The sequence below is a fragment of the Mauremys reevesii genome, linkage group 19 (assembly GCF_016161935.1).
Source record: "Mauremys reevesii isolate NIE-2019 linkage group 19, ASM1616193v1, whole genome shotgun sequence".
In the NCBI taxonomy this organism is placed as follows: domain Eukaryota; kingdom Metazoa; phylum Chordata; order Testudines; family Geoemydidae; genus Mauremys; species Mauremys reevesii.
Window position 1 is genome coordinate 19,018,108 of NC_052641.1, and position 16,111 is coordinate 19,034,218.

The 16,111-nt window shown below is 44.9% G+C and overlaps 1 protein-coding gene and 1 long non-coding RNA gene across 2 annotated transcripts in view; one reads left to right on the forward strand and one right to left on the reverse strand.

Annotated features, from left to right (window-relative positions):
- LOC120386658 overlaps window positions 1–12,330 on the reverse strand; it is a 45,226-nt gene extending 32,896 nt beyond the window's left edge. The window contains exon 1 of the long non-coding RNA XR_005589836.1: window positions 12,249–12,330. This is a non-coding gene — a long non-coding RNA (uncharacterized LOC120386658). The remainder of the gene's footprint in view (window positions 1–12,248) is intronic.
- COL5A1 (collagen type V alpha 1 chain) overlaps window positions 1–16,111 on the forward strand; it is a 238,371-nt gene that overhangs the window by 167,806 nt on the left and 54,454 nt on the right. Inside the window, exons 28-32 of the mRNA XM_039506169.1 lie at window positions 3,669–3,713; window positions 5,329–5,382; window positions 7,457–7,564; window positions 8,415–8,468; window positions 11,740–11,793. Coding sequence (XP_039362103.1) covers window positions 3,669–3,713; window positions 5,329–5,382; window positions 7,457–7,564; window positions 8,415–8,468; window positions 11,740–11,793 — 315 coding nt within the window. The remainder of the gene's footprint in view (window positions 1–3,668; window positions 3,714–5,328; window positions 5,383–7,456; window positions 7,565–8,414; window positions 8,469–11,739; window positions 11,794–16,111) is intronic.

Genomic DNA, 16,111 nt, shown 5'->3' on the forward strand with positions numbered 1-16,111 from the left:
ACCCAGCTTCCCCCTTTCCAAGAGGGCCTCATGTACTTAAGGGCAGAATTTGGCTCACAAAGTCTTCAAAACTCAGAATAGAACTTGCAGCCCCCAAGCTGTAAGAAACCACAGCAGCCAACTGAGAATTAGCTCTCAAAATCCATTCGTATTGACTGTCTCACATATTAATAGTCTCCAGTCTCTCGACAGACACACACAGTATGATCAATCCACTGCAGCTCAGTGAGTACGCTGGACCAAAGGTGAAAACACAGCAGTGATTTGCAGCTGCATATGGCCAGGCTTCCAGAGTTCCTTATTGTCCAGGGTTATCTCCTCCTACGTCCTTCAGCCATCAGTGCATGAGCAGCTAGACTCTGGCAGCTATAAGCAACCAAGGGTCAAATAGACAGGGAAGCGTGAAGCAGTTGCACCAGCTAGATCTAGGTCAGGGGTCAGCAACCTTTCAGAAGTGGTGTGCTGAGTCTTCATTTATTCACTCTGATTTAAGGTTTCACGTGCCAGTGATAATTTTAATGGTTTTAGAAGGTCTCTTTCTATAAGTCTATATTATATAACTAAATTGTTGTATGTAAAGTAAATAAGGTTTTTTAAATATTTAAGAAGCTTCATTTAAAATTAAATAAAAATGCAGAGCCCCCCCAGACCAGTGGCCAGGACCTGGGCAGTGTTAGTGCCACTGAAAATCAGTTTGCGTGCCACCTTCGGCACATGTGCCATAGGTTTGCCTACCCCGATCTAGATGTAGCGCAGGCAGGCACTGTATGTAAACTTCCGATACACACTGCCATAGCAACTTAGGGAACTGTGCCCCATGTCACAACCACTAAAATAAAATAAGGGCAAAATTCCACCTTCTGATGCATGTGCAGGACAGTGAGAGGAAAGGGAGCAGGGTGGGTGCATCCACAGCAGAACTCTTCAATAAGGTCGCAATACTAACCAAAAAGTGCACAGGCTAAATTCTCAGTTCATGCTTGGGCTCAGTTGTGCCACATACGTAGTGTGCAAGAGATCACATGCTTACCTCAGGCATCTGGGTAGGAGGGACAAGTACAAGATGTACTTGAAACCCCCTCAATTAGATACTTGGATTGTTAGCTCCTTGGTGCAGAGACCATCCTTTGGTTCTCTGTACAGCACCTAGCACAGTGGGTCTTGGTCCATGAGCAGGGCTTTTAGGTGCTACAATCAAACAATTAATAATAATACGTCATGTTCCTGACATGTGTATCCTTTGGACTCACTATTCATTTTTTCCCTTTCCATTCTGTTCAGTGCCCTAGTGTTGATTGATTTAAATATCCATACATAAATAAACCCCAAAAGTTTGGCAGGGGTAGAAATCCTGCTTCAGGGCATAAGCCAACTTCTCTAAGTGATGGAGTTTAGGAAGAAATTTTCCCCGGGAGCAGGTTATTCCTTAGCCGCCTATTTCAGGGTTTCCTTCACCTGCTTGTGAAGTAGCTGGTACCGGCCACTGTTGGACATGCGATGCAGGGCTAGACGGACCACAGCTCTGATCCAGTATGACAGCTTCCTGTTCTCCAGTTTTCCTAGGCATTCTTCCCGGCCAGTAGCCTCTCTCCCGGATGATCAGTCATCTCATTCCATAGTGCTGTTCCGCTTACCTCTACTTATTCAGTACAGGACCAGTGAGTCCGAAAATGGGGGAGTTCCCTGCATTCATATAATTAGTGAATATGGTGCTGCATTAATAATGGACAAGTATTCTTAGGCTTCGTGCTTTCGCATTCTGGTTTTAGCTTTATATTCGCTACATTTCCACCCACCCCCCCACCCCCGATCTCTAATGCCCCATTCCCCACCCCTCCAATTTTCCCAACTCTGTCGTGGATCTTGGTGTCGGCAGCGTTTTGATTAGACGTAATGGCTTGGGGACTGAGTACAGGAGAATAGCAAACAAGGAGACAAGTCACCTCCAGGGGAAGGAGCGTAGTGCTAGATAATACTTGACTGTCTCTTGAATCCCGAGACTAGTACTATCGTCAGGAAAATTACATCTTCTTCACCCTGTCCATTTAGTGCTAAGGATCTCTGCTGTTGGAGGCTGATTAAGTAGCAGAGTGCTTGAGAGTGTCCATTCAGTGTCATTTCACACAGAGGCAATCATAGGTTACACATTATGCTTCTTCAGGTCCTAGTTGCGCTAAAGATTTATCCTGGTTTCAAAGCCGGCTGGGCTGTGGAGGGATGACTGCTGTGCTGAGTTATTACATCAGGCTGGGAGCATAATGTGTTTTTACCACAAGATGGCACTTGGCAAACTGAGTCTCAGTCGAGAGCCCGCCATCTTTAGCCCCTTGTAATGTCTTTCTCCAGAATCGTGACCATCAATAAATGGTATGAACGTTAAGCATGAATTCGAATGATTCTGCTCTGCCCTTGCCAGACATATACGGATGAATAGGTGGTCCTGAACATTTTCATTTGACTGCAGTGTGGTTATGTCCATTCATACTTAGCTGAGGATCTGGCCCTCGGAAAACAATTGCTGCTGTTTAGTTTGAAGTCCCACCTCAACCGGTGGGTCAGTACGAAAGGGTGGAATCTTGGCCCCATTGAAATAAATGAGGATTTTTCCATTGACTTTCAAGGGTACGTCTACACTGCAGCTGGGAGCATGCTTTCCAGTGCGGGTAGACAGATGTGCTAGCTCTGCTCAAGCTAGCAGGCTAATAATAGCAGTGTAGCCACGGATGGCATGGGTAGTGCCTGGGGCTAGCTACCCAAATATGCTGGGAGGGTTTGTATTCAGGCAATTATCCCAAGCTGCTGCCTGTACTACCCGCAGCTATTTTTAGTGCACTAGCTTGAGCGGAGCTAATGTGTGTCTGTCTACCCATGCTCATAAGCGCATTTCCAGCTGCAGTGTAGATGTTTCTTTTGGTGAAATTCATTCACCCCTATAGCCAAAGCACAATGGAGGCGAGTGTCGCACTAAAAAGGAGCCAGAAATCTGCAGACTCTTTGCTGGGTGAATGCTACAAAGTAATAAAGGAAGACGTTGTGAATGTGTGTTCAGTATTTTTTTCAAATGAATTCACTTCAGCTTAGGGTGACCAGCCAGCAAATATGAAAAATCGGGACGGGGGTGAGGGGTAATAGGAGCCTATATAAGGAAAAAGACCCCAAAATCAGGACTATCTCTATAAAATCGGGACATCTGGTCACCCTACTTCAGCAGTGGCTGTACCCCTTTTGCACTTAGGTAATATCTTAGTCAGCTCAGTTTACTGGCAGGAGATTTTGGTGAAAGTTGCCTATTTTAAAGTGAATTTTTGGAAAACCTTTTCAGAAAGCAAACTTCCAATCATGAATGTTCTCCCTGGAAACTTGATTCTGACTTTTACATTCATCTTATTGAGAAATGGAGAGGTATCACATGTCCCTTTTGTCCAATGAAATCAGCTCAAATTTTGAGTAGCAAATATTCACAAATGAGCAACAGACCAAAAACTATTCAGCAAATAATTATAAACCACCAGTACATTTAGGAAAATCACAATCTGCACAAGGACAATTTGGCAGAAGAGAGTGAGTCAAAATTCACTGTTGTTAATGATTCACCCAGCTCTAGCTATGTGTATGCTTTACCTTGTGCAGGTGTAACATTGTAATGTGCCTCTGTATTTTTTCCTAAGGGGGCAGACGGTGTTCGTGGCTTAAAGGGCACTAAGGGCGAAAAGGTGAGTTGCCCCATTCCATTGGAGGAAGGTTGCCTGTGTGTGCAGTTTTGCAGACCTGCTTTGCCAATGTAGGATCCAGTCCTGTGAGACATACACGTATGAATATTTCTGCTGGTGAATGGAGCTGGACTGTCAGTCCTAGAAACAGCTGCTCTCTGTTTATTCCCAGAGCAGGCATAGCATAGACATCCTCCACAATGCTCAGCCAGCGTGTCTCAACTCTGAGCTGGGAATAACGCAGTCTCCATGACCTACTCGATCTTCGGCCTGACTCCTGAGGCCAGCCATTAGTGGTAGTATTATAGTTTAAATACCTTAGAAGGGAAGGGAGTCTGATTTCGTGCTGGATTTCCCCCTTATGCTGGTAACTGAAGCACACTGCTTCCTAACTAATAGCAAACAAAAATCATGTCAATGTACGTTTTAGCAGAAGTCCTTTGCCCAGGAGCAAGCTTCTGGTTTTTTTGTTAGCCAGGGGAAATTTCACTGAGATAAATGGAATTCTTTGTGATTTACATCTGGGTAACAAAGATCAGAATCCGGCCCAGGGAATACACTGCCAAGACCAGCCATTGGAGCAGCTTCTAAAATCTGTCTGACAAAGGAATTTGACAAAGTAGAATGTGCGTAGAAAAAAATATAGATTATATTTCAGGGATACAGCTGTGGTCTCCCAAAGCAATATCAGGAGATGGAGATTTGCTGCACTGTTCCAGTCCTAAGTATCCCCATGATCCTTTTTCATATCCGATAGTCCATCAGCAGCAGAGCTGGCAATTGGAGGCAAGGAGTTAGCCAGAGGGACCTTCCAGAATCCAAAGTTGGTTTTGGTTACCGTGTCTGTGTTTTAATCTGTCCTGGGTTTGCTCTAGGAGTTGATACAGTATCGATTTGAGTTCTGCAGTTAAACTGTCTTGGCTGGAAGAAATATTACTACTGTCCTTGAGGTTTCATGGAAGGATGGTGTAAAATGAACTCCGTGAAAATAAAACCCTGTTATTCTTCAAAATAATTTGTTGCCAGTACTGGTAAATTGCTGGTATTTATACCATCTGAGCAGATGATCTCTACTGGGATGGTACTCTACTCTACAAGGTGCGATTGGTTGGAGAATGCACCTTTGTAATTCCAGTGGGATTATAGTTATCTGTTGATATGATACTCCCAAAGGTAGGATCTTGAGCACTTACAGCTTGGCTGTGTTGCATGTGATGTACAATGTGCATGGGGGTTAGTGGGCCCATCTTGCCCTCCCCCTGGTACAGAGATGCCCTGATGCCATGGAAATACACAAGCATTGTGCACCCCCGGTTCAGAGTTTCACAGAGGCTGCCATGGAGGGAGAGGGAGGCAGTGACATGGTGGCCAAGGGATGGAGTGTATCTGCCACTACATGGATTCACTGGCCATTGCCCCTGCTGTGGAAGAGTGCATAGGCTGACAGTTCTGCTGAAGCAGCTGAACAGGGGGCTAAAATTGGTTCTTTCCCTCGCTCAGAAACCTGCTCAGCACTCAGTACTGTTTCCCGAAGGTACAGAATGTCACAGCTTATATTTGACCTGTGTCACAGTGTCCCCTTTGGACAATCAGCTGTTTTTCTCCTCCTGTTATTCAGGGTGAAGATGGCTTCCCTGGCTTCAAAGGTGACATGGGCATCAAGGGAGACCGGGTGAGTGTTTGCTGATCTGGCGAGGTATGTTGAATGCATCTTCCTCACAGAGAGAGAGAGCAGATTTGGGACAGGGTCCTTCATGCTTCATGAAATCAATCTCATGTAATGAGGATGGTTCTTCAGGCATGTTAGCGTTCAGTGATGCCTTTCAATAACCAAATGAAGCACTAAGCATAATAATAGGGGGCAGGGCTTTGAAAGTCCCTCATAAGCACTAAATAACTGTGCTGTTGTGCAGTCATGAAATGCAGTTCTCTGAGGTGGAACACGGTGGTTGTTCTGTTGCAGCTTCAAGGGAGAATTAGAAGGTTTTTCTTGTTGGTGTTTTCCTGAAAAGTGCCTGGTATATAAAGATTCTGTCCCAGGGTGGGAATACATCAGAATTTATTTCACACCGGTATCCTGGGAAGGAGTGTCCTGCGGGCAGCAAACTGCTTGCATCATCTTTGTAACACTTACTTCTGTGTTCACTCATGAGATCTGCTCAGTGGTGAGCAGAAAGTTAGACTGGGTCATGATGAGACTCTGCTCCCATTCTGTACATTCAACTGCTATATAGGAACCCTGGTGTCTCAGACTTGCTGGAAACAAGGAGGTTCTAAATCTCTCAGTTCTTTATTTCCATATCAGAAGTAAAATTAAAGCTAGTAGTAACATAGAACCCAATCTTGCAGCCCTGATACCTGCACATCCTGCAGGATCATTTATTTATTTCCAGTATCTCTTTTCCCTCCCATAACGTTACATCTTCTTTATTTGCTAAGCCGGATGTCGATCCGTAGCACCAGAACAAAGTCTAAAGTCACCGGGCATGCACTTCAGTAGAAGTGAGAACAGGGCTATGGAAACCACTAGGGGTACATTTTCATATTAGACACGTATCTTTAGAAGCAGGGTGCATTGCCTGACATCAAAAGCTTTTCAAATCATCGGCCCAAACTAACACGGAGATTCAGACAGTAGCTGCATAGCACACCTGTGCAGGGATCTGCATAGCACACCTGTGCAGGGATCTGCCAACTAGGAAATGGTTTTGTAGAATGCCACCCTTGCTTATGTATGGCTGGAGATATTCTTGCCATGCCTATATATTAATAGATATTAGGCACTGGGATATTAGGCAAAGCAAATCCTCCATTGCTCCTGGCATGTAAGAATACCATGGAGCCATACCAAGGCCCCAGAGCTCCATTCTGAACATCACCTCAAAGTTACTCTCTATCGATCACTTGAAAGCTTTTCCGGACCCACCTCCTTCTTTTCAAAGATGAAATTCACCTGGCGGCAGACCACGCTAAAAGGTTTGTCTCTCAGGAGGATTATGCGTACCCTTGCCAAAGAGGTACCCGCCTGAGCCGTTCTAACCAAACATACAATCCCTGCTGCCTGCTAGCAAGGTCCTTTGTTTGTTTTTTATGATAAATACCGAGCTGCTTGAGGATGAGGGCTCCCTGAGAATTTTGCAGACAAATAGGATGCCATCTCCGTTAGTTCTGAGCAAAATATCAGACTGCCTGTGTGTTTCCACTTTGAAAACTTCTATTGTAACCATGCACAATGCTAATAGCCAAGCCAGTTCCTCGGCCTGAATTCCCAGTGATTTACACGCTGAGGCTTTCATACCAGTATTTCTTCTGCAGTTTTTCAGGTTGGCCCTAAATTGTAACAAATCCCAGGGGTTGCATGCGTATAAATCCATGGTTTGGAGATCAGGAAGCGGAAACAAGGGTTCATAGGAGCCAGAGCTAATGAAAGCTATTTCAGTGGAGGGGAGCTGGAATTAGAGAGGATAATTGGAGTATAGGGAAAGACTGCTGTGCTGAGAAATAATAGCCGGGCGATGTGAGTGGAAGCAGCATGTCTGTTCTAATAACACTCTAATTTACTGCACAACAATCTGGTCTGAGCAGTGACTGGGTAAAGGTTTAACGTCTCCACAAATTGCTTTAGTGATGCCAGGGTGAGCCGGAACATAGCCGTGTGTACATTCCTGCCAGCCTCAGGTGATTTGCACTGGGATACGAGATTGCATGAGTGCCATCTTCATCATCACTTCCCTTTTGATTAACAGGGTGAACTTGGTCCTCCCGGCCCACGGGGTGAAGATGGGCCCGAAGGTCCTAAAGGTCGCGGAGGTCCTAATGGAGATCCAGGTCCTCTTGGTCCTTCTGGGGAAAAGGTAACAGTGCTAAAGCTGGAACTGTCCCTTCAGTGCCCAGTCAAAGCAAACAAGAATGGCCAGGGCCGGCCCAGTTTGACAGTGTGCTGCACCACCCTGTTTCTCCAGGATATCCTCTGGTGGATGGTGGGAGGGTCGATGATGGGGGAGTCTGGAGGTTGAGACGAGACTTCTTTTTGGGAGAGGAAGTGAGGCGGGTTTTGGGGCCGATTTATATTTTGTTTGAAGGTATTGGGGTGTGGTGCTGTTTGATATCCCTGATATACACAGAAGCACTTAACCTACAGGATACAGTCATGCTGCATTGGATAGACTCAGGCGTGTTCAGATGTCACCAGCTCTAGAGTCTCTCTGCTTTAGTTCCACACCATCAGAGTGGAGCTGGTCACAAGCTTTTGTCAAAAAAATGAGATTTTGTTGCAAACAAACTATGGTTTTAGAAGAAAATGTTGAGTTTTTGTTTGAAATCCCCCAGATTTGAAAATATTAAGGGTTATGGCAGGTTTTCTGTGTAAAACCCAATTTTTTTATTAACTTTTTTTAACTCAATAAAAAAAGATTTCCTGACCTGTTGTACATGAGAGAGAGGAATCAAACCTAATCAAACCGAAGGCTTCTCCCAGCAGAGAAGGGGCTTTTGACAGTTCCACTGCTTCTTAAGTATCTTCGGCTTCATGGTATTCATGTGGTCTGATCTCACATCTGAACTACTATGAAGCTTAGTGTGTTTCCTTTTGCATAATGCAACCCTTTATTGAACCTACGAATACAATCCTGATTACCATTGAAGATGGTGTGGTGAAATGGTCACAAAATACACACTACATTCTGTTTTTTCATAATATTACAGGGAAAACTCGGAGTTCCAGGGCTCCCAGGTTATCCGGGAAGGCAAGGTCCAAAGGTAATTTTTTATTTGACTGTTGTTAAACTCATCTCCGGGAAGCATGGCAGATAGCATCCATGAGAAGTTGCAGGAAATGGGCGGAACTCAGCTTTCTGTTCTATCACTATAAACCTACAAGGCCAGATCTTCAGCTGCCGTGAATCAGTATAGCACCATTGATTCAACCAGTGGAGGATGTCATCCAGAGCAGTGGCTCTCCGCCTTTCCAGAATACTGTATCCCTTTCACGAGTCTGATTTGTCTTCACCTCACTTAAAAACTTACAAAATCAGACAGAAACATACAAAAGTGTCATAGCACACTGTTACTGAAAAACTGCCGGCTTTCTCATTGTACCAGATAATTATAAAACAAAGCAACTGGAATATAAATATTGTACTTACATTTCAGTGTATAGGATATAGAGCAGTATAAACAAGTTATTGTCTGGATGAAATTTTAGTTTGTACTGACTTCGCCAGTGCTTTTTATGTAGCCTGTTGTAAAACTAGGCAAATCTCTAGATGAGTTGATGTATCCCCGGAAGACCCTCTCAGTACCCCCAGGGGTACATGTACCCCTGGTTGAGAACCACTGATTCAGAGTATTTAACCAAGTATGAAGTCAGTAGAGTCTGTTTACATGAATAAAATGAGTGGCCCCATGTCCTACAGGCCTGACTCTCTATTGCTTTGTGTACACGGGCGGCTCCAGGCATCAGCACGCCAAGCGCGTGCCTGGGGCGGCAAGCCACTGATGGCGCTCTGCCGGTCGCCGCGAGGGTGGCAGGCAGGTTGCCTTTGACGGCATGCCTGCAGAGGGTCTGCTGGTCCCGCGGCTTCGGCGGACCTCCCGCAGGCAAGCCGCCGAAGGCAGCCTGCCTGCCGTGCTTGGGGCAGTAAAATACCTAGAGCCGCCCCTGCTTGTGTAGTCAATTACACCTGTACAAAGTGAGTGAAAATCAGATCACTTTGCTCAGGTTAAATGGCCACACAAAATGTAAGGCAATGGAAAGTCAGGTTTTGCCATGTATTTTTAACTCTTTAATGCACAGCCTTCCTCCGATTTTAGAGAACAATATAGACCATCTAACAAATGGTATCTCATATGTGGGAGAAATTTACAAACATGAAAAAAGAGAGACAGATTCTCACCTGGTGTAAATAGGCCATGTAGCTTATACTATTGATTCTGATGTTACTTTAGTCTCGGTTAATGTAGGGGTGAAGCATTTGGGAGAGAGGATGGGAAAATGAAAAGATTGTGGGCCACCACCCTGTAGGGCTTTGCAGAAACCCTTTGATATACAGAAATGAACAAAGTGCATGTGCACTTTTAGACTTGTAATAATAATAAAAAAAGTAGCCTCCATATTATGCTTTACATCTTCAAAGCTCTGAACTACTGTTAACTAATTAATTAAGGAGAATAACTAATGAGGCAAAGTCTCCTTGAAATTAAAATAAAAGTGCCATTTGCAGAATTGCAGGCATCCTCTGTATCTCATCTACACGCCCACCTTCATTTGGGCTGTTGTCAAATGTTCTTTTTTAAATTAAAACTGAGAGTTCTGCTACATAGAATAAAAGCTGCAGCCTGGTTTTATCATGCCCTGGAGGCTTTGAGAACTTACATTTTTGTTAACATTAATTTTTCCCTAAGAATCATATTTTATTATTCATGTTCATTGCTTGAAAAAACAGGCTTGCTTGACACTGGAGACATAATTAACCACAAAAGATTGTTTCCTGTTTTTTTTTTTTAATTTGCATTTTATGTTTGTGTTTGTTTGTGGGTTGTTGGGGTTTTTTGTGGGGTTTTTTTTGTTTGTTTTTTGCATTTCTTAGCTAACGCATATTTGAAAACTAGCAACAACAGCTACTCTCTATACAGTTGCATTGGAAAAGAAAAGACTAGGGGTAACATTTTTCAGAGAGCCTGAGACCTATTTTCAAAAGTGATGTAAGAATGTAAAGACAAATTTTGGGTTGTATTGAGACACTTAAAGATGCAGAGAGATGCCTACTGAGATTTTCAAAAGCAAGTAAGCAGGTTAGGTAACCAATGGCAGTTTGGTACCTAACCACCCTTAGACCCTTTTGAAAATCCCACTAGGCATCTCTCTGCATCTTGAGACACCTAAATACCTTTGAAAATTGGCCCTTCAGAACGCAAGTCCTGTTGGCTTTGAATCAGACATAGGCTCCTAAATGCGGGAGTCACTTTGGAAAATGGGGCTTCGGCTCGCAAGTCACTGAAGTGCTTTAAAAATGGTAGACCTAGGTGATCACTATTGTTGTACCCTGCAGTGATGTCGCTCTGGGTAAGGAACATTGGACCAACTCATTTGAAAACATGCTCCACTTCTTAACCATATTAAGCCAGGGTGCAGTATTGTCCCATATTCATGCCCCTACTTAATATACCGAGGGCCACGTTCTAGCTGGCATGTAAGCACAAGAAGGTATCCGTAAGACCACGGGGGGCTGAGGGAGGAGTATGGATGCGAGCTTTCCTACCAGGGGCATGGCCACAAGTGGGTGGCCCAGCCATTTGTCACCCAAGCCCAGCCGAAGATGAGCCTGTGTAACTGCAGAAGCCGACGTCCATGTGGTTGTGGATCAGAAGCTCCTGGCTGAAGAGCGGGTAGCTCTTGGCCTGTCTGCGGAACGCCGTGGCTGGCCAGGAGCCGAGTGGTTTAGCCGGCCCCACCACTGCCTCTGCTCGGCACCACAAACTTCTCCTGGCCCCAGGCAATTTTAGCGGCAGCCCAAGCCCCAGGCAGGTGCCAGCCAGTCCCTTTGCCCTGGCTTAACCCATGACTTCCTAGGTCTGTGGGGCCTGCCCTGCCCAGCCCAGCCCAGGCGCCACTTCCCGCAGCTCCCATTGGCTGGGAACGGCGAACCGTGGCCACTGGAAGCTGCGGGCGGCCATGCCCGAGGCCGGTCAATGTAAACAGTCTTGCGGCCCGCCAGCAGGTTACCCTGACGGGCCACAGGTTGCCCACCTGTGGTGTAACCCCAGTGTAAACACAGTTATTGATCATACAGGGCCCAATCTGAGCCCCATTGAAATAAGCAGAACTCCCATTAACATCAGTGGACTTTGGAGCAGGGCGCAGTGCAAGCTACCAAGGGCCACATGCTTATCCAGCATAAATCTGCATAGTCCCATCGTAATCCCACCAGATTACACCAGCCGAGGATCTGGCCCTCATTCTAAAATAGTAGACCAGAACAATGCCAATTTCAGCTCATTGTACCTTCTTCTCTCATTTATTTCCCCCCAGGGTTCAATTGGATTCCCAGGATTCCCAGGAGCCAACGGCGAGAAGGGTGGAAGGGTAAGAGCCATTTTGTCTGGCTGCTTTGCTGATTTTCATACAAAACCCAATGAACTTTGAGATAAACCCTTGAAGAGATTATTCCAATCAACGATGCTATCGAGCAAAGAGCATGAGAAAACACAGTATCCATGAATGAGCCCAGAAGATCAGAGCTGGAGGACGAGCAGAAAATGAAATCCAGATATCTGCTAGATAACATAGCATAGAAAAGGTCTAAAGTCATTAATGAAAACCAGATTCATCTTTGTGAGCTCAGACGGAGCCATTGCATTACCCAGCTTGGGAGTTTTCAGTAAGAAAATAAAAGACTCCTGTCTCTCAGCCACCCAGCGTCCTCAGACATAATCCCCTTTCATTCCATTTCCATGCCACTAACAGGACGTGTCTGGCACAACAAACCAGCTGCCTAAGAAATTTACAGTGTCTAAATGTTAAGCAAGATCATTCCTTACATATTCACATGCATTTGCCCAGTCCAGTGCAGTCAGAGCCTTCTCTGTCTCATGCCCCGTCAATCCTGGCGATGAACTCCCCTTTGGTCACAATTGATCACAAATGTGATGTCATAGCAGGACAGACACTGGGCTAAATTCAGTGCTGCTGTAATTCCATTGACTCCAGGGGAGCTGTCCCTGCTTTCACCAGGGCTGACTTTGGCCTATTCTGTGCTTCATCCGTGAAAGGCTTGTGCCATTCAGAATCTCCAGGCCCACCTGGTAGAGATGGTCTAGCAAGTGAAAACTGGCCCTTCTGTGAATGGACTCCGCATAGCGCGTGACAAAAAAATATTTGTTGCCTGGAGCAACGCTGAGCTCATTTGCCAGATGGATACTGCATTCCCTCTGGTGGCTAAGGCTGTGTCGCATTCCCCTGCTCGTGTGCACACGCTCACGCTCTTATTGACTGAGCACAAGTATAAATAGCAGTGTAGCTATGGCTGGTGCTGAGTGCACCAGCTTCCGGTGTGGTTTTACTTGGCATGGGTAAGTCATGCCTCTGCTGACACCCCCAGGGCTCCGAGCTATGCTAGCTCGATGAGAGCTGGCGTGAGTATGTGCACACAAGCAGGGGGAATCACCTCCCCAGCTCGTAGCGTAGACATAACCGTTGCTGAGAAGATCCCTTTTAAAGCTGAGTGTTAACAACCCTTGGGAGTCCCTTGGAGTCTCTTCCTAGGTTTTCCTACAGAAACCAAGAGACCTGCACGTACACTGTGAGTAGGGAAATAGTGTCAAACTGGAAGCTGATCATAAGAGGAGGTTACCCTCTCTGCAGTCACGAGAAGCTCACCTATCCATGGCAAACCAAAGAACACCCTCTTCTCAGTCTAAGAGATGAAAGCCCCTATGAAGATATCAAAATCGACTCTGGGCACATCAAGCTCCGAAAGCAGAGAAAGGATCTTGAGTTTAGCTATTGAGAGAGATGGATTCCAGTGACAGGGCAACTAACAGTGCAGACGGCAGCTTGTCAATTAAACGCTGGATATTTCTCCCTGGGGATATTCTAAGAGCTCTTTCTGAATCTTGAGCCTTCCCACACCATGAGATGCCGCTTAGGGCACAAGGAACTTTTTAATTAACAGTAATGATTAGAGATGGGTGAATCTGTTCTGGTGCAGTATGGACCAGCAGGAGCCAAATTTTAAGTTCAAAATTCAGAGTGGAAAGGTTTTTTTAAATATCAGGTATTTTTAATTTTCCAGTGCCTGATTCCTGTGTGGGAGCTGGTGTTATTACTTATCATTTATATTTTCATAAAGCCCAAAGGTTGATCCCGGCTAGAACCCGCTTGTGCTAGGTGCAGTACAAATGCGTACACTCTTGGTTGTAAACAGAAACGCCACATGGCATTCCTGACCCAAACAGAAATGGGAGGCGCTGCAAAGCTGATCGAGGAGCCCGTTCCTCAATCTGATTATGCAGAAGAGGTGTTCAATGGTTCAGATAAGCTTCTGGAGCTAGATTAGTTAGACTGGCATGAATCTGGAGCAATTCTAATAAAATCTTCCCTTTACTCAATGGAGCTGTTTCAGATTTACAGCTCAGCAAACGAGCTCAAAATCAGATCCTTAAAATGTGGGTGTCTCACCTGCAAGCCCGATGCACCTGGGTTTCTAAGCCTGTAGCTGTTTGCCCATCCCTTGTAATGAAGGAGTATCAGGGCATTGGCTAGCTAACATAAAGGGTCTATTTCATGCAAAACAAGCTTGGGTTACATGATTCAGAGAACAAGCAGAAAGTCGTTCTGTGCACCGGATGTGTCACAGTGAAGAAGGGCAGGGGTGGGGGTGTTTAGGAAAGTGACTAGCATTACTTTCCCTTTTATTCTCATTTAAATACAAATTACTTTTAACAGGCATGTTGGATAGGAGCGCAGAGAATATAAATCACTTTGCACAGAGTTAATACTGTGCCACCTAATTTTAGTTTATATCTTTGAGGGGTTTTTTATTCTTTTCTTCCACTGAGTAATTTTCATCTCCTGATTGCGAACTACAAATTTGTCTCCTTTTCCCTCCCACCCCGCTTTGGCAGGGACTCGATTGCTGAGCCGCTCGGCTGTACTGGGATGGGGGGAGGCAGGAATAAGGTGGCTCTCATGACAGGCAAGAAGTCAGCGTGGCCCTGTAATTACCAAGCCGCCTATCTGAAATGCAAAAAGAAGATCCCAGGGCCAGAATCCTGAGCTGGTGTAAATTGACACAGCAGCACGTGGTTGCGGGAAGCCAAGCCTGTTTACACCAGCTGAGGATCTGGGCCTCCTTAGTTTTGTTTGCTAATTTTATTCCACCAGGAATTACAATGGGACTGCTAGGTTCACAAACCTTTTAAGGTCACTTTTCATGCAATGTGGAGTTGGACCAAGCCATCAGTGCAAGCACCGCCTAATTATCTCCAGTGCTCTGATAACTCTTTCAGTTTAGACAGAGCTGAAGGGTTTTTTTTCCCCAGTGCTCCAGAAATGATCTCCAGCTCCACCATTTTTGCATTACTGTCAAATTGGATTAGCTCTTTCAAAAGGCGGGAAGATATATTTCAAGACCTATAATGGTTCAGGTTGAAATCTGACCATATAAACACTGAAAAGGCCAAGGAAGGAGTGGCCAGGAGAGGAGATCTAAACCCTTCTGATTCATCGTCCATGAAAAGGAGGAAATGAATGTGCAAAACTGAGAGCTGTTTAAAAAAAGGTGGTGATTTCTGCTCTGAAGAGAGATTCTTTCCCAATGACATTGTGCAACTCCTTGTTTATTGTCACAGAAAGTCCAGATATGAGCTGTTCAATTTACATGTTAAAAAAAGAGATGGTTTCTGTAGTTGAAACTCCACCTGGCATGGGAAAGTTAAGCTGCGGTCAACCCGGCCAACACGTTATTACCAGTACTAAGATTTTGCCTTTGAAACTTCGCTAACAAATCTGATATCGATACCCTTCCATGGCTAGTTGGCTCTACCAGGCAGACAGCAGTAAAAAGGGTAGCTAGGACTCTGAAGAGACAAGGGGTGAATGCTATATGCAGGAAAGCCAGCCAAAGGCCTATGTCCACATAAGCCTTCAAGAAGCATTTAAACGGAACTTAAATGGTTTGCCGGCTTCATACTGGGGTGAATTCCACCTACTGGGATCGACTCTGTTAAGTAAGAAGATGCTGTTTGTACATGGTCACTGGTTTGGCTATATCAGCACTCCATCTATTATTTGCCCTGCATTCAGTTCATCCTTTTAAACCATTTTTACAAACTGTTCAGCAGTTGAAGCTAGTTCTAGCCCTTAGCGTGTGTACGTATTGGGAGTAGTGGTACACTTGTTGACAAATCAGTTCTTTATATGAAACAGCCTAATGTACCTCCAGAACTGCTGGGTTCTTCAAAATTACAGCTGGATGCAGTTGTGTAACACCGATGAACATTTTCACAGGTTTTGGTGTTTTTCAATCAGCTTGACTCAAAATAATCAGCTTGCAAGGAAGACGTTGGTATATTGATTAAAATAACAGAACATGGAGTACATGAAATGAAATCTGGGCGCACTGCTCTAAGAAAGCATCATTGGTAAAATATATCCAGTATTTGCAGGGCTCAGTGATGATGATATAGCTTCCCTGAACCCTGTGTGATTGACACAGCACCAGTGACAAGGGAATATCCATGTAAATGACAGATTTCCTTTCCTATTAGGCCATTGCATTTGGGTGTAGCTCACAGGTAAATTGGAATAAATCCAAATTGAATTTGTATTTGATTTTCATGATTTTCTATGTATTTATTATTTGCATTTGCTTCTGGCAACTATCTAGGGTATTTCCATCATC